This window comes from Archocentrus centrarchus, chromosome 5 (assembly GCF_007364275.1).
Source record: "Archocentrus centrarchus isolate MPI-CPG fArcCen1 chromosome 5, fArcCen1, whole genome shotgun sequence".
Taxonomy (NCBI): domain Eukaryota; kingdom Metazoa; phylum Chordata; class Actinopteri; order Cichliformes; family Cichlidae; genus Archocentrus; species Archocentrus centrarchus.
The window spans coordinates 8,950,616-8,978,408 of NC_044350.1; the positions used below are offsets into that span (position 1 = coordinate 8,950,616).

General features: G+C 41.5%; 1 protein-coding gene across 2 annotated transcripts; it reads right to left on the minus strand.

Annotated features, from left to right (window-relative positions):
- Positions 1-463: 463 nt before the first annotated feature.
- On the minus strand, positions 464-7,314 carry LOC115779763 (inositol hexakisphosphate kinase 2-like). 2 transcript variants are annotated; one of them, XM_030728559.1, is made up of 6 exons: positions 7,157-7,314; positions 5,608-6,107; positions 3,932-4,154; positions 3,139-3,332; positions 2,520-2,695; positions 464-1,972 (listed from the first exon to the last, which is right to left on the minus strand). In XM_030728559.1, the coding sequence occupies exons 2-6, from the start codon at positions 5,867-5,869 to the stop codon at positions 1,271-1,273; spliced, it is 1,557 nt and encodes a 518-aa protein (XP_030584419.1). In that variant the 5' UTR covers positions 5,870-6,107; positions 7,157-7,314; the 3' UTR covers positions 464-1,270. The 2 variants fall into 2 exon arrangements, with proteins under 2 accessions (XP_030584419.1, XP_030584418.1); XM_030728558.1 differs by lacking the exon at positions 7,157-7,314 and having other exon boundaries at positions 5,608-6,355.
- Positions 7,315-27,793: the final 20,479 nt, after the last annotated feature.

Consider the following 27,793-nt stretch of genomic DNA (forward strand, 5'->3'; position numbering starts at 1 on the left):
GCAGATGACCAGGACCGGCTGAGGCAGCCCGGGATGCCGTCATCCTCTCACCTCACCCTGCAACAGAAACTCTTCTAGACTGAGGGAGTAAGGCTGTAAATATGTTTGGGGAATGTCTTGGCTGCACAGCATTACAAGAACTATTTGCAGTAGCCTGGGCATGTGTCTCAATTGATATCACAGCAGGTGGTGGGAGTGGGCCTCGGGCACCTTCTTGTATTGAACTGCAGTGCTCTAATTAATTAATGAAATCAGTCATCATGGGCTTGTACTGACCTTATATTGACTGGCTTGCCAAAAAGAGGTCATCTGCCTCATACATGCACACACACACACACAGAGGTAACAACCAGTCATTTACATAATATTTGACTGCTGTAACATTTCCCTTTCATTTGAGTAGAAAATGTTTCTTTGCAAACAGGTCCAAAAACAGCACCACATATTAAAGAGGACACTCATGTTACCACAAACCAGTGTTTTTAATTTTTCTTTCAACAAACTGTGGACAACACAGATATATAAGATAGAGGTATCCAAACATGTCAAATAACAATATTTATTAATATCATTATTGTAACATTAATAACATGGAATGTACTACCTTCCATTCACATTTTTTGAACTTTTAGTTTATTTTATGAAACATATGTCATATAAATAAATAGCTCTATGTCATCTCTCTCTGACACCTATATGAATATCGTCTCTGAGCGTAGATGAACAGGGTAAAAGAGAAGAATGGAGGGTGTGCACTCGTTGTCTCTCTTCCCATAGACTGTTCTCACACTACTGCTCTCTTTGATAGCCCTCAATCTAAAACACACACTCAGCAGAAGTGCATGTGTCTGTGTGCAAAATGACAACACCTTCTTTGGAAATCATACACAAGGAAACATTTCTACTGTCTCAAACTTCAAACTGCTTTTTTTTGCTGCCTACCCTTTTCTTAACTGTTACGCGGGTTAAACTGAACGATGACAACAGGTAAATCACTGCATCATTCACACGGATGGCTTTTATGTTACTTGCAGGTCTGTTTCACATCCTGAGGATGGACATGCACGACGGCAACAATGAAAAGCACCAATGGCAGAAACAGGAAGGGGGGGTCCAATAAAAGAGCAGCTACAACGAGGTCCAATTTTAAAGACGAGAGAAGAAACCTTCCTCTGCTTAATGTAGTCCGCTCCTCCTCTGTTCTTCCAAGGGTCAGACAGTGCGTTATTGTGCGTCTGTGTTTGCACGCGTGTATGTGTCGGGTCAGTATTTAGTCTGTGCTGTGGTTCTCCAGCTCAGAGACGATGGTGATCAGGTTCTGGAGACCAAAGATGTAGCCGCTGTCCTGGCCCTCATGGACCACGCTGTCTTCCCGGTAATGTCTGCAGGTGGTGTGGGCAAAGTCTATCATTCTCACATCCACCACGGAGCTGCGGGTGTCTGAGCAGGACAGGTGAGCCTGGCTGATACCTGAGCTCCCGCTACTGCTGCTGCTGCTACTGCTGGAGCAACTGCTGCTGCCATCACTAGATGTGGAGGGACTGTGTGGAAATCCAAGTGCACCTGCAACTTCTCCCACCTCCTCATCATCATCATCATCCATTTCTGGCTCGACTTCCACTTCCACTTCCACTTCCACCTCCTCGTCCTCGTCCTCATCCTCATCCTCCTCCTCTTCTTCTTCTTCTTCTTCAGAGAGCCCGTCCTCAGTGCGTCGGCGTGTGTGTTTTCTGTGTGGTGCTCCATCATAGATGATGAGTAGGGAACTGGAGTAAAAACGGTAGGATTCACAGGCCTCCAGTGCGGCTTGCATTTCTCTGAGCCTGCTGAGCACCGGGGAAAGCAGTTCATGTCGCAGACGCCGACCGCTGTAGAAGAACTGGAACAGAGCCTCCTTGAAGCCAGCGAGGGTCAGTTTGCGGCCATGGTACTTGTTCATAAATATCAGCTGATCTGTGTCACTCTGGTACACCTGGAGTGATGAGACAACATAGAAAGGCTGTAAAGGCTGTAAAAGAGTCTTAAACATATATTTTCCAATACATTCAGATATTTTGTGCCTTATTCCAAAAGTTCAAACTCTACATAATGTTCACAGTGAAAAAGAAAAAAAAAAAAAGGGTTTTGATATGAAGAGAGACAAATAGACTTGTTCAGATATAATTAATAGCCACTGCAATAGGAACTGTGGCACATTTTGCAGCATTGTACGCTGGAAGCAATAACTTCTAAGAGTCCCAGTTCCTGGAACAGAAGCTGGATTATCCCCATAAAACACCAAGATATTGCTTCATATTTTGTTTGTTTAAGAGAATAAACAAACAGCTTCCAATGCATAAAGTGGATTATTTTTTTAAACTGCTGGACAGAGTCTTTACGCTGTGCTAAATGTCGACTTATACAGCATTTAACAGACATATATGAGGATTAATGCTCCCATTCTGAGTAAACATATTTCCCAAAATATCAAACTATTCCTAGTCATGACTACAGGTAACAGCCTTTGCCTGAAAACTCACCTGCATGCCACAGAGACGGACTCCTATTGATGCTGATGTGCTCTGCTGGCACTTGCGGATCTGCATGGCCTTCTTCTCCTCTGAAGCGTCGTCTCCATGCTGTCGCGTGCCCATCTTTAGGTCCAACACACAGGGAACGGTGTGCCGCCAGGTCAGGTTTTCAAGCAGGATGAATTCTGAGAAACTGAGTCAAGGAAGAGAGAACTGACAAAACATTGCCTTCTTCTAGACTAATCAGCTTTAAGTAAAACCAGCTCGAAAAGGCTAAATAAGTAAATTACAAGTCTAAACTTTTCAGTTCAGCTGTGTTCACATTTGACACTACAATATGTAAAATCAAGTCACGGCAATATCAAGTAAGTGATAAGAGTGCTTTTGAAACACAAAGCCACAGAAGAGAGAAAATAGACAGCTACACGCTGTATTAGATAACAGGCCAATAACCATAACCTGATGGCTTACTTGGTAAGGATTCATGCCATGTGCATTGGTTTGGAACCTACAATGTATTTCATTACAATCTCTACGGCAAAAAATAACCTTGTTTCTCTCCACCGTCATGTGTAAGCTAGCAAAAAAAAAATTTTTTTTAAACAGCCGTCAGTCAGTGAGAGGATACTGTACTGGTTGCGGTGCTTAGCATTCTCCTTCATCCTCTGCAGATGCTGCTGGTGACACTTGAGGCTCCAGGGGTTGTGTTTGAGCTGTGGGGCAGCGTTACTGTGGCTGTGCTCCAGTCTGTAGTATAGCACCTCGGCCTGCTTCAGCCACTCCAACTCCATGTCCTCCTGCAGCTTTTGAACACTGAATGAACTACAGAGAGAGAGAGAGAGCGATATTAGATATTAGCAAAAACAAAAAACAGACTCACCCACTGTAGTTGCTTATGGCTAAAGAGCAGCAAATGGGTAGTGGAGCATGAAAAAAAAAAAAAATCATAGAAAAGTCTTCTTTATTCACCCACTATCATCCTTCTAGTTGTTTCTTTAATCCCCGGCTCAGGGCTAACTAAATCAAAGTTTTGCTTTTGTATAAAGGCACGAGAACGCATCTTTTGCCATTATGCAACACTGACTTTGTGACCCTCTCTCCAGCTGCCAACTCCAAGGATCTGCCTCCAGCTGTATTTAAGGACAGTTTTGCCTTAGATTCTATGTCTATGTCTGTGTGTGCGTCATAAGTCAATGTATGCAACTACTGCGTCTACAGCTGTACCATCATGGATAACTAAAGGTTGGTTAAAAACAGCTTATAAATCATCTTTAATTTCTTTTACATGAGCAGTGAGATCAGTGTGAAAGTGACTCACTTTGCTCCCACCTACTAATGCATCAAACATGTCCTACCTTATCATGACTAACAAGTCCCTGAGTCAACTACTGTCTGTGTTGTGGTATTTTCTTCTGCCTCACCTTTTGTCCTTGTCTTTGCGAGAGTTGCGGCTTCGGCCATCTTTGCTGTCCACTAGCAGCGAGGATGCCATCATTTTTCCCCACTTCATCATCTTACTCTTCGAGTCACAGTCTACCGAGTGCTCATTGTTCTCTAGATCTGTTGCTGGGTCACTATTGAGGGGATAAGCGATTAAGCAAAGATTCCCTTCTTCATCTTCCTCGAAGCTTACTGACACCACACCTGAAACCACAGAGATGGAGACAGAAGGGCACGTTTTAGACAAATGAAGGGAATGTGTTTCACGGGAAACTACCAAAGCGCACAAAAGCAAAAAAGATACAAACTTTTAAAGGAAATTTCTTCAGTGAGACAATCGTGCACTGCTTTTAGCAGCGTGACTGAGATAAGAGATGCATGTTGAAATGACACATAAATGAATTGAAGTGGATGGTTCAGACACACTGAGCTTTCTAAGGATATCAATATATTTGAATAACAGTCCAAACACAAAAGACACGAGGCTATAAAACCTGAGGTCAGAATTCAGTTTATTCATTACCAAAAATGACCTAAAAACAACTAATCAATATTATACAGACAAATTTAAAAGGGGGGAAACTGCTGACATGGAAAACAATGCGCAGGTCTCACAAAAAAGCCATGTTACAGAATGTATTTAACTTCATCACTACTAGGACTTTGTTGCAAATTGTTATCTTGGACGGGACACTGAAAGCAGCACTGTGCTTTTTAGGATGACCAGTGATGTGTGTTTGCTCTGTATCACCTTACATTTCTCTGCTAGGGACAAAAGAACAGACTCTGCTGGCCTGTGAGGCAGGGTCTTAGATGGCATCTAAAGGGGATGTGCTGAAGTGTAATGTGAAGGCAAATAAGGACACTTTGCTGTAAAGAATAATGCTACTCTTTTCGAGTTGGCTTTAATACCTCACCTTCAGAATGAAATAATGAAATGAATGTCTGGACTGCGTGAGATGTTAGATATGTAAACAAGAGATGGCAAACTAGTCCAACTCGCAGGGCTACACTTTTGACAGCCTTTAAAAAGAATGTGTGGCAGTGACTCCATCAGGCCTGTGAACTAACACAAAGTCATTCAACCTATGTTGACCTTTTCAGGTGACCTCCTCCAGTAGCTGCTTGAATTTCTGGATCCAAATGAAGAATCTCACGTTGTATCCTTTTCATTGCACCTGTCCATTGGTCAGGAAAAACAAAGCAACAAAAAAAAACAAAAAACAAAAACAGCGGCTCGCAACTGCTTACCTGACTTACCTGTGTTATCTCATCATACAACAAACTGAGCAGCACAATTGAACGGACTGTTTGTCCCAGTTACAATCTCAGCTACAGCACCCTCCTGTGGCACAATCTGGTATACAGTTGGCAGGCACCTACTTGTGCAGACATAGCCAGCTATATTTCCGAGTACTCTCAAATTGCACACTTGACATAAGAAGGTTCTGCAAAACATCTAAACCAATCTGATTTACACACACACACACACACACACACACACACACACACACACACACACACACACACACACACACACACACACACACACACACACACACACACACACACACAAATAGCAGGCAAATAAAGAAAGAGATGCATAAAAACAACACAGCAGCCACCACAAAGGTTAGAATAGGCCCGTTTTCATTACCTCTGTACTGGGGGGTAAACTTCCTCATTGCAGCAGGCAGACTCTTGTAGAACTGATGTTCACGGGGAATGAGGGGCTTGCAGATGGTCTGCTCCCCAAAGCGTAGTACGCAGGAATGTCCCCCCACCTGGTGCACAAAGGGCTCAAGCATCACCCCTTTCTCCATGTAGCACTGCTGGTGCTGCAGCTTGTTCTGCTGCTGCTTTTGCTTTTGCTCTGCATCCATGGCCTCCTGGGCCTGAGCCTCCACAGCCGGACTCATCCTCCTCTGGCCCTGACCACACTACCGCGGGCATTAGACTCCTCACGCACGCACACACAATATGGTGGGGGCCCTATCCCGCAGGGACACGCACGCACTCACACGCTGCAGATCCCCAGAGGACTAGTCCTAGCACGCTGCACTAAAGAGCTCAGCTTGTTTTTGTAAGTTACTCCCACGATGTTTTCCGAAGCTCTTGCTGTGATGATGAACTGCTCTGCCGACGATGTCAGAAATTCTGCTGGTCGAAAACAAAGGACAGGAAGGAGGAAGAGAAACAGAAGACACAACTCAGGTTTAGTGGATATTTAATTCCTTTCAGCTCCTTGCCTGGCAGTCCTTGTAGCTGAGTAGAAAAAAAACAACCCCCTTTTTGTCCTTTAAATATTAAGGTTTGGACCTGCACTGCTGTGGCAGATAAGGCAACCAGACACAGCTCCTTCTTGTGCCTTCTCTGCAGACTCAACGCTTTATGACAGATGAGAGCTGGCTCACTACTGGTAAAGCTCTCACAAGCCCGACATTTGGCCCGCCCCATCACAAGCAGTCCACCAATCACGTGCATCCAAAGCAGGTTGTTGGGTGGTAGCCCAGAGAAGCAAGCAAACAAAGACAGTGGAGGGAGGGGGCGGTCTGGGTGAAGGGAGAGAGGAAAAGAAGAATAAAAACAAGGAGGGAGGGCAAAGCTGAACTCAGCTGTTTCTCTGTGCGTCAGCGGGGTTTTAACAAACCGGCAGAACAAGCAACAGCATTTCCTTAAAAGAGCCACAGAACTAGGACGAGAGTCAAACACACAAACTGACATGCAATGCAAAGCAGTAGTCAAATATAAGCAAAATGGCAAACTAGACAAGGGCAAATAGCTTTAACCGCATATGAAAAACACTGCAAAATGAAGATGTCTATAGTGTAGTATCCCACTTAAGAGATTTTTGCATACCTGGAATTGCTCCTCATACAATTTACAGCATACCATGATTATAGGTTTGTTGTAATTGCTGCTGTTTGCAAGAATAACTGCTATAAGGTTAATTAAAATGAAAACATCAAATGTTTTCGCCTTTAATTTCTGTTAAAGTTAAATACTGCAATCTAACAAACCAACCTTCACATTCTAAGTAAACAAAAGAGGCCTTTTAGTGCAAGCTTATTACCCATGAATGCACTGATACATAGTTTTACTTTTTATCTTTGCATAGATTTCCATTAAACTTACATCCACAGCTATAGTGTTATAGCAATACTGGGATAGTAAACAGAATTTAAAAAAAAAAGAGGAACCCATACCTTGAGTTAAGAATCTATAATAAAGTGCTGTTCAAAGTAAAGCCGGTTCCATTTGCATCATCTTTTACTCTTTTCAGTTTCGGTGATTTCTTCAGTCATAGAGCTGTGTTGTTATGAAGTAAAGGCGTCAGTAGGGGTGACTTGTAAGGTCTCTAGGAGCTCATGCTCTGACTTGAGTGGAAACTATAATCCTCATCTTGCACCCTCCCGGCCCTCCTTGACATAGATTATCGTAACAGGCAAAACAACATCTGATTAAGCCAGTCGCTCACTGCTGCCTCCATTCAAGTGAGGACAACTTTAAACTGCTAATTTAAATGCACAGTGTATTATTTATAAATGCATATAAATGCATGTCTTGACATGTTTTTGTGTACATATCAGTGTTTGCATGTGTGCTTTACGTTGGAGTTGGTGGCTGGCTGGTTGTGCAGGAATAGAGTCAACCCTAATCTCTCTAATCCTGCCTCCTGGAACAAAAGGGGAAATGGCCATGATAAACAAGGGGGGAATATTCCCAGTGAAACAAACCTGTACATTTTAGCACATACACTTTTCTTTATTGTAGACAAAAGAGTGGGGTAGCCACCAACTTCTGAATGTCCCCTTTTCATCTATGAGCACTGACAGATAAAGGCTGCTTTTTTCTCTGCAGGAAAATCTCTGTCATCTCCAACTGCCTGTGATGACTTTTATTTCAATTTCCAAACTAAAACACAAACAAATCTCAATGATGTTACTTACTTGGAGTGAGATGGCCACGTTAAACCCTGATTTGATTGTGACTAATATGGTACCTGTTGACCAGTGCTTAAAGCAATCCCTGAGCTGTGGCACCGAGACCGTTCAACAAACAACAATTTTATGACCCTGTGCTTGTGTTGCTGTGCAAACAAGGAACAATGTCAATGTCAGCACTTGCATTGCTCACTATATTTAAAGTGAAACAGGATATGAAAATGACAGTTGACAATGTCATAAACTCATGAAATCGTGCAGGACAGAGTGATGGCACTCATGTACATTTAAAGCTACGTGGCACATGCTATTTGAAGCTATAAGAGTTCAGGCACACATTTCATCTCGCTAACATCTAAAAGCTCAGGCCAGCGCAAACGCAAACAATCAATCAAATCTATTTAATTCAAACAATAGTGTAAGTATGTTCAGTTAGTATGATATGAATTACTTTTTAACGTATTCAGAGGAATTTAAAATGGGATACAGCAGATCAAATTTGAAAATGACTAATAACTGCACAGAGAAAATAACAAATATGAGGAAAAGATGAAGGTGGAAATGTCTGCTATAACCTTGAGCTGTGCACAGCATGGGACAGTTAGCAGGGGATTTTCAAGATGATGCTGATGCACGTGTCGGTCGCAAACAGAGACACTGAGATATGAGATATGCAGGTGACGCAAAGTCACAATCCAAGCCCCTCATCTCCGCAAAGTATACAACAGTTGTGCAGTCAGAAAAACATCTTCTGATAAGGTGATAAGGTCTTCTGACCCTGTCTACCAAAGAAGGTGAAGGAAACGGCTTTGCAAACCGCGAATCTAAATCCCCAATAAACACACAACAGAGACGCGGAGCCTTTATGGAGCGGAAAGAAGAAGGAACTGCATCGTGAATATCAGCAGTCCACCATAAGGCAGGCAGGCCATTGCATTTTTACTCAAAGCTCTTTGTGAAGCTGCAGTTCAAAGTTTGGCATCTCAATTACAGATTTTAAATGTTCTACTGTAGCTGTTGCCATGGAAATAATATGAACTGCAAAAGAAACGGTGGCTGTAGTTAAACTCCAAAGATACACTGACACCTTTAATCTTAAATTTCTTTCAACTGTCCTACACCTTCTGCATGAATTTCAAAGTCATACAGACAGCTGTCTCAGCATTATTAACTATGATTAACAAGTACAGTGAGATCAAAGGGCTCACTTAGCGATCTTAAATGGTGAGCTTTTATCTATCAACAAAATATGGCAGCCAGGGGGGCACAGTGAGAGCAGGTATGTCACTGAGGATATCAAGTGGGTCAGTGTAATATTGATTCAAGGCTGCAGCAGATTTAGAAGGCTTTACAAAACGTGACTGCTCTAAAATTATGATCAGAAGGTACGTTCATATAGTCACACTTTTTTAATTGATAGGTAGTAAGAGCGGTTCATGGGAAATAGTTCCTTAAACACCTTTTTGATCACACCTTGTATCCCTGAGTGACCGAGTTAAATCACCAAATCCCAGTCTGACTGTTTTCCACTTTCTGAGGACAGTCATCAGGCCTTTGTGACATGGAATATGTAACATTGCTATCGGGATATCTCAAACCCCTACAAGATGTGTGCCCTCTTTTACGCACTAAACACGCATTAAACTTACATAATTACAGTCTGGACTGGATGCCTCTATTAAGAAGAAAATTATAGAGAAAGATGGGTTGGTAGAGGTCAAGGGAGCTCAGGAAGGATGGGTGGGTAAGGTCTCCTTGTAATCAGACAGAGGAAAAATACAGAGGCATCCGAGGGGAACATGAAGTGCAAAATAAAAAGAAGCATGCTTTTACTTTGAAAAACACCCCCCCCAAAAAAAAAAATCTTACAAACAACTGCTTCTTTATACAACCATGGACATGTCACCAATAAATGATGTTTATACACAGTATTTTGTTTTGAATTTCTAACTAGCTTGCTCTGTTGACCTTATATCAATATGCAAGTTACAGTGACTCAGATTCACGGGTGCAGAACCCAGGTATCACACATGCAGACAGGAAGAAACTGAGAAATGAATACACAGGTGTAACATACAAAGACACAATTAAAACATATCACTGCACAAACATCTACATGTTCTACCAGTCCTAGTCTGGCACCTGGCAAGGCTGCAGTGGAAAAAGGATAATCTTACCTGTGTGGAGATTTACGGGGTCATTTTCCAGACTGATCACCTCACTTCGAGCCCGATAAACCTGCTAACCAAATCCTCATGGGTCACCAAACACCTAATCCTCTACTAAAAATACCACATGCTGCTCGTAATTTAGGCCAGAGAGAAGCTATTTATAAAACAAAGTTTGCACCATGCCAAAAACAACAGACAATTAAACACAGAGATCACACAAAGAGGAAACAATTCAGTGGCTGCCACGGTAGACAAGGGCATAAATAGAAGCCGTACGGTTGTACCCACTGGTCATATTTCGTCCATGGCTGTACAGTCTACTTTTGGTCTTGTCTTTTTTTTTTTTTTTTTTTTTTTTTTTATTATCATGAATGCAAATATACTTGAAGCTGACACGATGATAGCACATACAGGCGAAAAATCCCTGCCGCTCTCTGAGCCTGATTCTGCCAGAGGCAGCTGTCTGCCGCAACTGGTTGATGAGCAGGAGGAAAAGAGACCATGAACAACAAACACAGCAAAACACAAGATGCACAAGACAGAAGACTGATGATAGTATCATGCAATAGTGGCATATAAACATGTGGGGAATGGAGAAGTGCTCAGTACATCATGGGAAGTCATTCAACAGTGTGAGTCTACACCAGCATAACTAAAAAATGGTTCAGCGGGTCATGTGATCCAGCTTTTATCACAGGATTGATTTTAAAAAGTTTTAAGTCTAACCATAAAAGTAGAGAGGGTGTCTGTCCCTCGAACCCAAACTGGGAGCTGGAGGGGAGCCTGATAGCTGAAGGTTCTGCCTCCAGTGCTTCTTTTGAAACTGAGAGCAAAGGGCTTTGTTTTGCTACTATGGTACTTTGAGGTTTTTAAGACACAATGTTGCGCGATCACTCAAAACACTGTAAGCGAGCAGAACGATTTTAAATTCAATACTGGATTTATTAGGGAGCCAGTGAAGTGAAGCTAATATGGGAGACATGTATGAGCACTCTTTCTAGTCTCTGTGCTCATTTCTTTTTTTTTTCGGATACCATAAAACGAAAATTTAAAACTTTTACAGCTACAAGATGAGCAAGGCAATTTCTTAGTGTGAAAAATGTGTACAATGCATGTGGGTCTGGAGGTATCAGCAATGAGGTCATCGCACTTGTACACACAAACACAAACACACACACACACACACACACACACACACACACACACACACACACACACACACACACACACACACGCGATCTGTTTCCTTGCACAAACCTTGTACAAACATGAGGTATCAATATTCTCAATAAAATTAAATGGTCTATAAATACTACCTATGTGAATAAACAATAATTACACAGTACATTAGAATATATTTTGACTTGCAAAAAAACAAGTACTGCATAACATTTAATAGTGGCTGCCTTCCATGTAGTTGCACCGGGTTTATGGTCCTGGCTAGGCTTAATGGAAGGCTGAAATGTGAGGGACAGCATGGTTATCATACTGTGCTTCAGGGTTTATAAAAAAAAGTCTGGAGTGCTCAACTAGAACTTGTCCTAGAAGACACCAATCCTTTGGAAGTTGTAAATGATTTAATTAACTAATTATTTAGTCTCGGTATAATGCATATAGAAAGGCACGTCATCCTAACAGAGTCTTTAGAATTTGACTAAGGAGATGGATGCAAAATTCTTGTCTGACTTCACTTGGTCTTGTATTTCATTTAAACAGCATAGAGTGCTGCCAAACAGGATTGACAATGCTTCTTAGATCGTATAATAAGGTCTTCCAAGTAACTGCTAATCCAGGAGTACTGCCAAAGTTTGTGACAGGACGGTGAGTCATTGAATTAGGGGAGTATTTAAGAAGCCGTAAAGCTCAGTGATGTACAGGAAATGAGACTGTGGACGTCACGTATTTCCTGGATTTAAGCTTTGCCACATACTTAAAGTGTGTCTCTTTTACACACACACACACACACACACACACACACACACACACACACACACACACACACACACACACACACACACACACACACAGTGACACAGAAGCATTTGACAGAGACTGAGCTGGCTCCAGTCCATTAACACAATGCAGGTTACCAGCTCTAATTTGGCACAAAACTGCTAATGGACTCCTGGGCACTGTTTAATGCCTCATGCACACTGCAGTTTTATTGAAGGAAACAGATTAACAGTTAATTTGACAATACAGCGTGTCAAAAAGTGAGGCTTTCCTCATTAAGCTATGATGCACAGAAATACTCTGAATAACATGTTACTAAATTATTCAATTAATATTTTTATATACATTTTCACAACTGGAAACATAAGCATATCAGTGACATTAAACCCATAATCCATATTAATTTATCTGGGTCTGGGATTGTGCTCATGCAGACCTCGAGTGGACTTTTCCCATGGCCAGCTGGCCATGTTCCTCCACTGCAGCTGAGAAAGGTCAAAGGGCATTGGCTAACCCACACTATCTGGTTTAGTTTTTAAAAGCTAAAGCATGGGGATTATAACAGAGATAGGACAGCAGTTTTATAGCGTGGATGTAAAAAAAAAAAAACCTTTGGCTGCCGGCCTCTTATACGGATCACAGTCAAAAAGAAATTTGTGAATTTTCTCGGAGGAAAATAATTTATTTTCATTCCACACTTGGGAGAGAATTGGAAAGAGCAGTCTTTTCCATGAAAAGACAAAGAAAACAGACATTTTGCAAGTTTTTTAAAAAACATGATTTAACAGAGCATATTCTAAAAAGTTTTAGTTCTGCATAAACATTACATTAGTTCCAGTATTGCCTCTATGTGTTTTTCAGGAAGCTTGGAGTCAGACAAGATACTGACAGTAAGCCTGCAGATTTGCTTTTTTCTTAAATGCAAAAATAAATCAGTAATCACAAGTGCAGTAATGTCAAATATAATAAGGTATACATACAACCTAAACTAAGGCATAAAATAAAATAGCCTTTACTCTGTCCTCTTGGAGGGCTTTCTTACATCAGTGTTGTATCTCCTGGATGAGGTAGATTTGGTGTATGTTCATGTGTATGTATCTGCATGTTTAAATGTGCTAGTGAATGCATTTGTGGTGATAACTCTTTAAAGGAGCATGTGGTGGCTGCAATGAAAAAAAGCGCGCAAGTCACCGTTCTCAGAACTGAGGTTTGTCCTGTGCTTTGATGCAAAGTTTCCTGCTGCACAAAACAGACGGTCTGATGGTGTCGTTGTTAATAAGTAATGTTAGTAATAAGTCAGTATCCAACCCAGCAGTGATGGTGATTACAGAAACAAGCACTGCTGTTTTGGACAGTACAAAAACATTTTCTCAGATGTTTCAGAGCAGATGCCGCAGTTACAGATGCACAAGCCAGTCATCAATCTTTTTTTTTTTTTTTAGCTTTTGAATGCAGTATCAATAGCTTTTCCAGACGTAATTTATTTGTAATACCAATGTCATTATACAATCTAAAACACATAAAAAATATGGTCTGACTTGCCTTCATACATAGGTATGATTATGTACATGTTTCCATTTCTGTTTGACATTCTGTGAAAATAACAAGCACACAATCATCCAGGATGTGTTTGTGTGTGTGTGTGTGTGTGTGTGTGTGTGTGTGTTTGAATACAGTATGTGAATTACCGACATGATCTCACCTTCAGAATGTGTCGACTCCAACTGTTTACTGCCTCACGTGAGGTGATGGAATGGAGGGAGTGCGATGCATCATTAAGTATGACGGCACATTTCTCAGACCAAATATAAACCTACACACGTCTTTCACCTTAAATAACAGCAGGCATATCCCCTATTGCAAACTTTTAAAAGCTGGGATCTGACATAAACACAATGGAATGTCCTCAGTGTAATCTCTATAACAAGGCTCTGTTCAGACACTCATTGTGCTTAGCCGGATGCAGCCATTTGGATTCAGCTACTTTCTACCCAACAAGGAAATGCGCCATAACGAGAGGTGACAGCACACTGTCAAACCACGTGCATCTCTGTTTATGTCTTTATAAGGATGGAGCAGACCCACACTCAAAAGGGGCAGCAATTTTGGATTTAAAAAAAGAAAAGAAATATTTGGACACAAAAGCGAAAAAAACACAGGCAAAGATAGGACTGAAGGGCGATACAATGAGTGAAGTCAGTCAGACAGCTTAAAACCTCCTATCATCATATTAAAAGAAATGTGACCACTGCGCCGAAGGCAAGAGACTACTCATCCAGGACACCCAACACTGTAAAGTATCTCAGCGTGCAGAAAGCACACACAGTCTCAGCCCTTACTGACTGCTGCCCAGATGAATCTTAATCCTTGGAAAAAAAAAAGAAAAACACACACACGTGCATAAACATAATACGGTAAGATAAGACTCTAATACAGTGTCCAGTAGCAGCAACTTAGAAGCTTGGTGCTGACTGACCTCAAGTACATGCACATACTATTACATGCAAAGCTGCAAGCAAGCATACGTCTTTATTGTGATGGAAATGAGACACACTAGGCGCTATCAAACACCAGTCTGCTGTGCTTCAGTGATACTCTGCTTAATGTTTTGACTGCTGCTCACACGGTTTGCAGCACAGGCTGCATGTGAACTCAGTACAGGGAACAAAAAACAGCTCTATAATCAGCATGAGAAATAAAAGTGTCTCATGCTGATTACAGGACAACATACCTCAAGTCACCTGTAAAGGATTTATAGTTAGTTTTATGCTTATTCATTTATGCATTATTGAACCTGCTAAAGTGGTGACTATATCAAAATTTCACTTTAGCTTATAGCAAACTACTTTCTTTTTCTCTTAATTTAAACTCCTTCTCACAGTGATATACAAACTGTTAATAGTACAGATATCAATAAAGCATTACAATATAACAGCCATCATACTTATCCAAAAGAAAACATACAGCTGTTTTATTAGTATTAAACATATAATATCACTAAAAACCATAAGTAGCACATCCAGCACTAACTCTGTAAGTAAGTCAAGAAGCAATCAATCAGAAGAGATTCACATAATTACAAAGGCCAGAAACTGCTATCAAAATGTACAAAGGCACCATTGTGGCCTTAATGAACAGATTTTGTGTGGCAGAGCAGAAAAAAGGTGAGAGTGAAGATGCACAAAGCTCCACTGTAGCACAGGTTAAAAAAAAAAACAAAAAAACCCAGTCCAGATACCTATAGTGAGGCAGTGAAATGCACTGTGGGTTTAAGTCTGTGTGGGCAGGGATGTTGGCTGCTACAAAGCAGCGTGGGCTGCACTGGCAGCAGTGCAGCATGTTTCTGTGCCATAGATTGCTCTGCAGTGCAGTGGCTGTGTGTGCACGTGAGAAACAGCGCACATGTCAGAGGATTACAGATGAGCCCATCCGCATCCCCTTCTGAAGGACCCCCCCCCCCCCCCCACACACACACACACACACACACGCACACACACGCACATACACACACACAGTGAGTGTGTACAGAAACTACACCCCTTCCTGCACTAATACGGCCATCATTTCAATCTCTTTATCAAGTGAACATCCAGTCCTCAATCTTCCCCAAAACAGCAGCATTTATCCAACATAACAAGCACTTCATCCTCTCAAATAAGCAGACTACCCAGCAGTATGACACAATACACACAACACTCAGTCCACAAAACTGATGCCTAAAGAAGGAAACTTCCATTTTGGGACAAAATGTGAAGCCAACTTCAATACCTCCTATGAACCTCTCATCCTCCAGTTCAGTTAAAACTGAAAAGACCTCATGACTCTCCTCCCATTAGTCTTGCTTAATACACAGCTCTGTACCTGGATAATGAGCAGTGGAGGTGACAGATGTGCAGGATTGTGGGGAGGTTGCTGAGACTCCTGGGGTTTGGGGTGATGAATCAGATGATGGTTTCTAAGTGGGTCCTGATTGTACACCTGGCGCCTGGAGCCCATGGAGGTAGAAAAGAGGACATCTAAGTGATGTACAACAATGAAGCTTCTTTTTATACCCTCCCAATCTCTAACAGTCAGCCAGATAACATTTACATCAAGAGCCCAAACCTCTGCCAAGGCAGCTCACTCTCTGGGGAGTATTTACTTTTAAGGGAATAGTATTATATTTTGTATTTATTCACTTTGTTTTATTTGTTCTTTTAAAACTTAATTTAAGAAGTTTGTAGTGCAGTTTTAATTAGAAAAAGACTGAATGTCTAATATTAGAGGCATTGTTTAAGAGCAGATGTGGCAGTCAAAGAATCCTGAATAGAAATCTATGGGAGAATTCAGACATGCTAAACATGGCGGTTGTCTCTCGGCCCAAAGAGTCAGTCAGCAAGTGGACTTTTAGCCAGTCATGTTGTGTTGACACATGCACACAGTAGGGATGTACCATTTCAGAAACTGTGGCATGCCTAGCAGGAGAAGAGCTTGTCTTCCTCCAAACATGGCGGGTTGAGTTGATGCCAAAGAGCTCGAACCTGGTTTCATCTAACGCAGCACTTTCTCTGAATCATTTATATGTTCACTGGAAAACTTAAGACAGGCCTGTATATGTGCCTTCTTGAGCAGGGGACCTCGTAATGCTGCAAGGTTTCAATCCATTATGGCGTAGTGTGTTACCAATGGTGTGCTTGGTGACTGTGGTCCCAACTGCCCTCAGATCATTAACAAGCTCTTCCCACATAGTTTTGGACTGATCCACCACCTGGATCATCCTCAACCCATGAGGAAAGATCTTGCATGGAGGTCCAGACTGAGGGCGATTGATGGTCATTTTATATTTCTTCTATTTCTGAATAATCGCACCAACAGTTATCACCTTCTCACCAAGCTTCTTGTTGATGGTCTTGTAGCCCATTCCAGCCTCATGCAGGTCTACAGTCTTGTACCTGACATCCTGTGACAGCTCTTTGGTCTGGCCCATGGTGATGGAGAGGTTGGAATGGAAGAATCTGATTCTGTGGACAGATGTGCTTTATACACATAATGAGTTAAGATTAGGAGTAGCTGTAATTGATTGATGTGCCACATACTATATCCACACAGCCAGTCAGTGGGAGACAGAACTCTAGCTGAGTATTTTTGGTTGGATTTTTGGTTGATATTCTGTCTCTCTCCATTAAAATGAAACTACCATAAAGGTCAGAGTCTGTTCATTTTGTTGTAAGTGAGCAAATTTTCAGTGTCAGCAGGGGATCAAATAATTATTTTTCCCACAGTAAGTAATTTGTTTTCTCCCAGGAGAAAAGAAATGACTGAATGGCTTTATGAGTTTGAAAATGTGAATCATATGTTATTATCTATGTAGTGACGAGTGGACCCGTATAACAGATGGGGCTCCTTACTACCATCACCATCAAAAAACGACTGCACTGTCTTGTGGAAGAAAGGTGTTCCATCTCTCCAGCAGACTTGCATAAATGCTGAAGTGCACTGAAGATTTCCTCGTGGCACAACACCTTCTAAAGACACTTTAAATTTGATTTTCCTTTCACTTGTCACCCTTCTATAGTCTGAGGTGCAAAGTGGCCTACAGATATTTATTCAGCATGTAGCCTTTGAAACAGACCTCTAAGAGCTCAGCCAAAATATGCACATCTATTTTCAATTGTGGCTGCACTGTAGGCGCCATGGGGGAGCCTGGAACCATAGCAATCCAGCTTATTCCTATCGCTTGGCAAGAACATTTAGATCCATACCTATGTACAGGACACAGGAGCCGAAATATCTGACCTGTATTTGCAAGTCCAAAACATATATCCAAAACTCTAGCATGCCTTGAGTAGTTAATACAAAAACCTGAGATAACGTCCGACAGAGAGCCAGAAACTGAGCCTGAGGGAGGAGATGGGGAAACTGGAGGCAGAGAGTAAAGAAAGTCTAGTGTTTGTTGCAGACCAACGAGAGTCTGTAAAGGTTTTTGCTTACCTGAAGCAAATGCACCTTTTGCCTGCTGTAGTGTGCTTGAAAAACAATGCCTACTAATCTACCTGCAATCACAAAGAACTACACGAGAACCACTTCAGAATTATTACATACTCTGCATATGCTATTAAAAAAGTCATCATGGTCAAAAACACACTCAGGGACAAACAGATCCAAAACAAAACCCCAAAATAGAAACTGCTGCTTTCATCTCTCCAATCTCATCTACCATTACAATGTTTTTGCAATTAAGAACTTGCTAAAACTGCACTCCGCATGAGTCAGTGACAAATTAGAAGTCAAATGAGTTATTCTGCCCAACAGAATGAGCACAGTATGTCCCTGAAGCCACAGTGCGCGCTCATAGTGTCAGACAAGGAAAAGTGCATTGCGTGCATGCATTTTGTATGTGTATATGCGCATGACCACAAACACATACAGTACAGTCAGGAAGATTTCAGGAAACACTGGATGGCTGACTAATCAGATGCAAGACAATGGCTGGAACCCTGAGGCGGTAATTCTCTTGGTGCTCAGGGCTTGAGTGTGTGAAGCTGGACACTCACGAGAAGAAACTTAAACCTCTATTGACAAATATAGATAAAAGAATAACTGGAATAGACAAGGAGCTCTGATTTATCGAGAGGGAGAAAAGTCCTTGGAACACAGAGATGAGAGTCAGAGAGGCTGAAAATGTGTGGAGATACTTGTGGGAGTGAGACGCCAGATGAACACAGCTGGCGTTGCCAGTGACTGCTTTGACAGTCCAGTGATAGTGAGAACACAGGTTAAATATAAACTCTGTAATCCCCCAACAAAAGGGCACTTAATGAGTATGCCTGAATGGCAGAGTGGGAGATACAGGGAGTGAGGTGGAATCAGGAATGCAGCTGGCAATTGCTCAGGATTTTACCACAACGACTCGGAGCAGGTCGGTCGCTCACTGAATAGAACGGCTTTTCGCTCAGTGTCCTCTCAATGACAAATACCTCGCTCTACTTCTCTGTCCAACTGGTTTCCCTGGCATAAGCCAGCAATCTATACTGATGTTGAACCTTACAGGACTATGCTTGTCATTTCAAACTGGGCCCGCAGCAGCTAAGCAGAAAAAATTAAGCTGGTGGGGGGATTATCACCAATCTCAGGATTAAAACTCGTCACACCTTCCATGATTGAGAGATGACGACTAACTGCTAAGTCCCAGCCATAAAGGGGAACGACAGCACAGCATGAACGGGGTAAGCGCCTAAATTATTTAGGAAGGTCAAAGAACTGCTGGTGGCTCCAGGACTCAGCCATTCGTTGATACGTGGGCCTAAAGCAGCAGAAATGTGTCGCTTTCTCTCTATAACAACACCAGCTCGTGCTAAGCATCTATTTCACCCTGTGCTGGTGAAGAGCTGTGGACTACACTGTGCTTTACACCTTGAGGTATTAGGGCAACCATTCAAAAGTTTTCCGGCACAGTACAATATTGATACTCTATGAACCTCATTAAAGAATCCTACAAATGCTCACTGGCCAGGTAATCTCACTGCAGCAACAAGTTAAAGGTATGTGGTATATCTCCGTAACAACCCAAAGTGTAAAGACCTATGCATATAAAGCTATTTTCAGCTACTGCTTTATTCACAAGGGGTCACCGCAGCAGGTAGCACTGCATGTTTGATTTGGCAGATTTTTTTCTTTTTTTTAAGAGCAGATGCCCTTTCTGATTCAACCCCAAAGGGATTTGTGTCTCCTCTCAAGATTGAACCAGGGAGCTTTCATTTGTTAGGTAAATGTTTAAACCACTACACTATGGATATGAATACTGAAAACTGTCCAAAGAAGGTAAATCAGGTCATTTATATACATATTCATTTTGTTCATAAGCTTCCAGCAAAAGCCTCTTAAACCCAGTTAGCTCTGAGCAAGCAAACAGTCCAGTGGATATGACTGTGTGTAACCAGCGCTCCCACATCAGAGGTATGTGAGATTAACAGGGGCTGAGTGATAGTGAGACTGACTGCAAGAAACTCCATGCTTTTAAGAAATCTCTATAAGAGACGTTAGGCTAACTGAATGAGCATCGCAAGGGTAAGACTTGTGAGAAATGCCTTTGATGTCATCCAAAACAGGCACAGAAAGGTTACATTCTGTGGGTCTTTGTGCAAAAGCTATAAATGACTTTTAAAAGGTTAATAAAAAAGAGGGTTATCTGCCGAGCAAATACTGGCTCAGAGAAAATAAGGTTCCAAAAAAGGAATGTCACAAGTTTTCTACTAAATTATCTACTTTGCATAAACAGCTGAATCTGATCTCTGCATATGATTTCAATCAGTCCTTGTCACATAGGAAGAACTACAGCAGGTTTGTTATCTAGTTCCTGTAAACTGCTGCATGCTTAGTTTTGCCTCAGCCTCAAAATGGTGATTAGAAAGACATTTTACATTTCCCACTCTGTGGACACCATGTAAAATACAGCAAGCAGTCTCATGCACTTGCAACAAGCGCATGAATGTATGAGTGCTCCTGAAATACAGAATAATGACAACAAAGTCATGGCAGTGGAGCACATCTGAGTCAGATGCAAGCCTTTTTCCTACTCTGTGATCAAATGCAGAGAAATAAAACAGTTGCAGGAAACATTTATATACCTACAAAACGAGCCCCTCATGAGACATGAGACAAACATGTAACAGTAGAAACTAAATACAGATTAAACAGTTACTTATCATGCAGTAAATCAAACTGGGTGAAAAGACTAAAAAGGAAGTCTAAACACGTCTGGGTCAAGTGTGCACACAAGCACTGTGGGAGATGAAAATGAGAAGCGCCTGTGAAATGTGTAGTTCCAAAATTTATTTTCAGTCTGACGACAGCTTGTCATCATTCATGCAACCACCTGACTGCAGTTTCCAGGGGCACTATCCAGCTCAGGGGAGGCCAGCCATCCCAGTCAGCGTCCTCACTTGAGCGGGGGAATCCCTCTATGTGTTAGGTAAGGCTAAAGAAGGGTCCTGTGCACTGATTGAGATCTCAGAGGTTTTTACTGGCCTAATGTAAAGATCATTATGCTCATGGGCATAATGTAAATGGAAGGATACCAAAATCAGAAGGATACCAAAATCAAGAAGACATGAATAATTGTTGTGAAAAGAAAAAAGAAAATAGACATCAAATCGGCCCGCGATTTGATGTCTAAAAAAACAAGACAATTTGGCCCTTTAAGTTATCTTTTTGACATTTCCCTTTCCCCTCCAATTAAGACGATATGTCTATTGTCGGAGTGTCCACGATAGACATATTTGCTTTCTTAACATTTTTCTTTCATCTACAGTCAGTGCATTTATATATATTGCACAATTATACTACTTTTTTAGTAGTCTAGACATGTCCATATGCAGAAACTAGAAAATTAAACATTACCTCTCCTTCCTTGTTTAGCTTTCCAAGGTGTGGCATACCAAGCACCCTTAACACCCCCCCCCCCCCCCCCCCCCCCCCCCCAACCTCAACTCCCCTCAACTTTCATTTCCGATGTTGGTTCCGGAAAATGATCCCATGGTGTCGGATTTATTAGAGTGGCTTCCGAGGACAAAACAAAAATTAATTAACCTACATTTACTCAATTAGCGTGTGTACTTAGGTTCATTATATCTTTTTAAGGCATTTTGACTTGTCACAGTTTGAATTTTAAAAAGGTGGAATTCACAGTGGCCCAGTACCTGTTCTTTCCCTGCTGTCACTAAATGTGCTGTGAAAATGGTCTGTTTGTGTGAACTAGTGCTTTGAATAGAATAGAATGCCTTTATTGTCATTATACAGGATGTACAATGAGATTGAAGGGCCACTCCTGTTCAGTGCCATGTAACAGAAAATCAAACTCTCTAAAATGAAAATAAAAATATTATAAAAATATTATAATCTAGTATAATCAATATATTTGCGTATGTGGTTCAAATATGGTAGACTTAGTGAAATTATTAAAATGTTGCATTCCTTGCATTATGATGAGTTTAGTCACAAATTTCACTATTAAAATCTTTTCATTGCTTTGGCTTCTTCACTGTAGTGTTTTAACTTGTGCAGGCTAATTTATTCACCACAAAATGATTTACAGTGCCGTGAAATATTATTTGCCCTCCTCCTGATTCTTTAGTTTTTTGTGTACTTGTCACACTTACATGTTTCAGATCATCAAACAAATTTTAATATTAGTCAAAGATGACCGTAATGCAGTTTCAAAAGATGATTGTTAAATCATGAATTAACTGTAATTAACCGCATTTTTTTTGATAAGCCGAGCTCAGTTTCAGTAACCACCCCCAGGCCTGATTAGGCCTGCTAGACCAGCTGAATCAAGAGATCACTTAAATAGAACCTGTCTGACAAAGTGCAGTAGGCTAAAAGATCTCAAAAAGCAACACATCATGCCACGGGCTAAAGAAACTCAAGAACAGCTGAGAAACAAAGTCACTGGCGTCTGTCAGACTGGAAAGGGTTTCAAAGCTGTTTTTAAGCCTTTGGGATTCCAGCAAACCACGCTGAGAGCCATTATCCACAAATGGAGAAAACTTGGAGCAGTGCTGAACCTTCCCAGCAGTGGCCAGCCTACCAAAATTACTCCAAGAACTCACTGACGACCCTTCCAGGAGGCCACAAAAGAACCCAGACTCTAGTTTACACACAGTTATATTCATCCTTCAGACCTCATACATTCACATACACCATCACATGCACCCAACATATCACTTCCAACACTGATGAGCGGGGTGGGTGGTGGACCATTTGAGTCTTGCTACAACCTTGTTTCCTGGACCCTACCCAGGCTGGGGCTTGGCTGGTGCTTCAGTGGCTGGGCTGACTGCATCCAGGGGTCACTATTGGCCCTGGGAGGCAACAGTTCACCCAAACTTCAGAAAGTGGGGTGATGTGTGCATTTTTCTTTGTTTGCACGTGTGTGTGTGTACGACTGGGCCTGGTTCTGGCACTTGCTCAGGGGGGGTATTTTTTTCCCTTAATCGTTTAGAAACTGTATTATATATTTTCTCTGGTTACCTTTGTCTAATATAAAAATTTGTTTGATGATCTGAAATATGTAACTGTGACAAATATGCAAATATGCAAAAAAAATTGAGAAATCAAGCAGGGGGGCAAATACTTTTTCACACCACTGTATGTACTTAAACCATAAGCATAAGTAATTCTGCTTATTACACAGTATCAAATGGCTGGCTGATTTTTTTTTTTTTAGAAAAAGTGAAACCGACATCTGTTTTAGATGCAGTTATGTTCTGAATCTGTTACAATGGCCGAGGAGCAGAGTTACATAACAGGTCATGAACCTGAGTCTGCACTGGGGGGGTGGGGGGTGAGGGGGTGGCAAGCAGCCAGGATCCAGACACATATCAATAGACAAATGCTTTACAGAGACAGACACCCACCCATGCTCCCTTTCTGTGTGTGTGTGTGTGTGTGTGTGTGTGTGTGTGTGTGTGTGCACGCGCGTGCATGCGTGTGTGTGTGCGCGCGCACATGCGATTGCTTATGCACAGTGACAGACAGAGAAAGAGGGCACGCTTTGAAAGTGTTCGCTTTCTGGAACCAACGCTATCCCTTGTAATCTCAGTGCCTCTCCTGAATCCATTACTCGGTTTCTATTTTAAATTTGGCCATTTAAACAGACTTTGGCAGATGGTAGGAAAACCTCAGATGCATCACCCCATGTGAAGAACACGTGCTGAAACACACACACACAGTGATGTGCACATTTACACCGGAGAGGAAGGAAAGAATGAGACTGGCTAATACAACAATACTTTTTTGAAGAGCGACGGTGGTCACATGGTGACACAGTGCATTGGGTAACAACCACGACGGCGGTCGTTAACCTTTGTGACCTGTGTGAGTCAAGGGGAAAGGATGTGAAATGTAGAAGCATGGGGACTAGTGAATGTGATGTGTTTGAAATTTTCGAACGTGGAGGTTCACAGACAGAGCACAGGGACTTGTGCACCTGGTGGTGTCAGTCTCTTGTGGATGATGTCAGTGATCTTCATCTGACTTGGATCATGAAATGCCTTCTGCTTATAACCTGCACAAACCTTCGAACCGTCTCTGCACTACCGGCCTGTATATGATCCACCACATACGCACGCTGAGGGGTAAAAGCAGAGAACATGAGAAGCAAAGATTTACTGAATCAGACACGAGAACTTCAGATTTATTCCCATGTGGGGTTTTTTTTGGCTTATCTTTTACAGTAAAATTATTATTATTTTCATAAATTTATTACAGAACTCATATCATTTCATAATATTTGAGCTAGTTTTAATTCTATTACATAAGCACAGACACCACTTTAGCTGCATTGTTCAGCGGAGAACAAAAGAGCAAGGACAGCAGACTTTACTCTGTTGCTGCTTTCATATAATGACGTAGATCAGCGCCCAAGCAATCACAAAGGTCAGTGCAGTGCAGTAAAAGAACAACACTATTCTCTAAGATGACATCTGCACAGATTAACACAGAGAATCAAGCCTCCCTAATGTCCTTGGAGCTTGTTCAAGGAACATTGAGTGGGTTTGTTACTTTGAACTCAGTCAGTCTGAGGAGACAATGCCTACTTATTGTCTCAAAGGACAAAAGCGGAGGACGTCCACTGTTCCCTCAGACAACATCCCCTTGTCACATTGGGACTGTATGGATCATGGTGGGTTATGTCACAAGAGCTTTACAATAAGACCTTATTGTAACTGGGATGTCTTGGCTCTGCAGACTAGTTCTCCTCAGTGTCACCTTTCTTTGAGTTATGCAAATAAATGAAAATGAATTTCTGCTTTCTATGAAATGTTTTGAGCTACATTCATTTGCATGGCACATGAGACACATAACCTTGTATTTGACAGTCTGGTGATGCTGACAGCAGTTTGAGGTATCCAACGGCAGCGCACAGAGAGAACGCATGCTCAGTGCCCATACATTCACACAAGTACGACAACTTTTGATGGAGGTTCAGGAAACAGTAACCAAACGCTGAGAAGTTTATGAACAGGTTCTCTTCACACAACACGACAGGACACAAAAGTTTTTAATGGTAATAAAAGCTGCATGTGGACACGTATGCGGTGATATACCCTGTGACTCCGTTTACGCCTCATTTTTGGGTGTCTGGGGTGACCATAAGTGGACAGCACTACAAATAAATGTAAACAACTGCCAAGATGCATTGTGATTAGGTGCTCATGCACTCATTTTGGCCAGATATCTTAAACCAGATTTTTTTTTTTTTTCATGCATCCCTAATAAAGATGTAACAGGAAAATATGCAATGAATGCGGGATACACTTGCAGTCATGGTGCAAAGAAGGTAGACCCTCTGTAAACCTTAAACTTTTATATACATATGGTACCATCTGGCCTTTCTGTGTGGAGTTTGCATGTTCACCTCGTGTCTGTGTGGGTTCACTCCAGGTGCTCCAGCTTCCTCCCACAGTCCACAGACATGCAGTTAGTGGGTTAGATTAATTGGTGATATTAAACTGCCTGTAGGTGTGAATGTGAGTGTGACAGGCCGGCAACTTGTCCAAGGTGTGCCCTTTATTTATTTAACAAAAGCTGAGCCAAGATGCAGAGGCTCTGTGTGAAAATCTAAGTAGCATGTAGAACCACCTTTAGCAGCAATAGTTTGAAATAATTATTTTCTGTGTGAGTTTATCAGTCTGGCACATCAGTTCATTGAGGTTTGTGGGCATTTGTTTACGAGCACCTCTTTTAGGGTCCCACCACAGTATTTGCATCAGGTTGAGGTCTGGACTTTGACTGGGTTATTGCAACGCATTGATTTTTTTCTTTTCCCGGCCATTCTGTTGTAGATTTGAGGCTGCGCTTGGGATCATTGACCCAATTTCAACCAAGCTTCAGCTGTCAGACAGATCACATTTGACTCCAGCATACTTTAGTATACAGAGGAGTTCATGGTCAACAGAATGACCCCACAGTGCCCAGATCCCGTGGCTGCAAGACAAACCTAAATCACCACCCCTCCACCACCGTGCTTGACAGTTGCTGTGAGGTGTTTGTGCTGATACGCTGTGTTTGGTGTTTGCCAAATGTGGTGCTGTGTGTTATGGCCAAACATCTGCACTGAGTCTCATCTGTCCAAAGGACGTTGTTCAGATGCAAGATTGCAAACCTAAGCTGTGCTGCCGTGTTCATTTTAGAGAGAAGAGGCTCTTTCCTGGCAACTTTCTAAACAAGCCATACTTGTTCAGTCTAATTGGGCTTTCATGAACTTTAACATTTAAAATGTTAACTGGGGCCTGTAGAATCAGAGATGTAGCTCTTGAATTTTTGTAGTTTTTTTCTATGTGTCATAGGTGTAACAATGGGATGTGTCCCAGTTGCCCGAGATGCATTTTAAAATCTGGTCTCAGAAATGGATGACAGCTGTTGATTTTTTTGTTTGTTTATTTTTGTTTTCATGACTGTTTATAGTCTGTACAGAGTAGAACATTCAGCAGCTATAGAGGCAGATTTTTCTAATTATCTGATGAAGTTCTGATGAAGTAAATACAGGATTTAATTTAATCCAGTCACCAAAAACAAGTCTCAAAAAGAACGCTCGTGATGCGCTGGAGATGCTAAATGTGTAAATAGACATTTATTTGATAACACGGTCAGCGTATGAACTCAGTAGGTCATAATGTGTTTGGTCTTAACAGCTTGTTCTACTACACCTAAGTAGGACAATGAATGATACACTAAAAACAAAATCTGGACAAACTTTCTGCAGCTTTAAATATATTTTTGCTGAAAGCTCAGTTTGTGAAGCTGGTAAAATTATTAAAGAATATGTGTTTAGACAGACACGGTTAAACCGGTGCCAGTCTAAAAAAGTAGAATAGCAGCTGTAACTGTATTTTGCAGTTTTGCAGTTGCAATGCAAACCGTGCATCATGGGAATTTTGCATGATGTCACACTCAATAAATCACATTTTTTTAATGTGCAGTATCACTGTCTTGACAACAGTACTGTCCAGAAGTCTTAAGCCACCCCTCATTTCTTTCTATTTTGCTTCCAAGGAGTCAGACTTGTCATGTAATTTTTAAAGTGCTCTTGAGCAATAGTTCTCCAGGCTTTCTGAATAACTTTCAAAGTTTTTTGGGGGGGGGCATTGGCTGTTTTTTCACTTGTCAATTCAGTCCTTGTGCCAACCATTTGTTGTTGTTTTGTTTTTTTTAGTTTGCGAGGCCACTTAACACTGACCTGTGTATCATTGAAGCATAAAAAAGGCACCTAACTCAAGAGAAGAACCAGTGTTGTGTCTACACACAACAGACAACTTAGCAGAGAACCGGTTTTAAACTGTATCTTTAGGCACTTTGTTACTAGCAGCCTGTTGCAAAAACATATCATTTGTTCCCATTTGTTTAGTTGAATCTATGAAAAATGCCGAAGATAACACAGTTCGACAGGCGTAAAACAGTATTTTTGCAACATCAAGGTCATTCCTGAAGAGCTATTACCTAAAACTTGGCATATCTCAGGATAGTGTGCAATGTATCCTATAAAAATTTGAGGAAACTGGACAAGTGGAGGACAAAAGAAAAAAAGTGGCAAACTTTAAAAAAAAAAAAAAAAAAAACTATATTTAGTAAATGAACAGCATATGAAAGTCACGTCTTTAAGAGATAGGAAAAACATCCAATAAAGACCTGACACAAGCATCTGACCCTTCAGCTGATCATCTACTGTTCACTGAAGCCTCATCGTGGTCTCAGTGGAAGAGTGGCTGTCAAGTAGCCATTCTTAAGGAAGGAT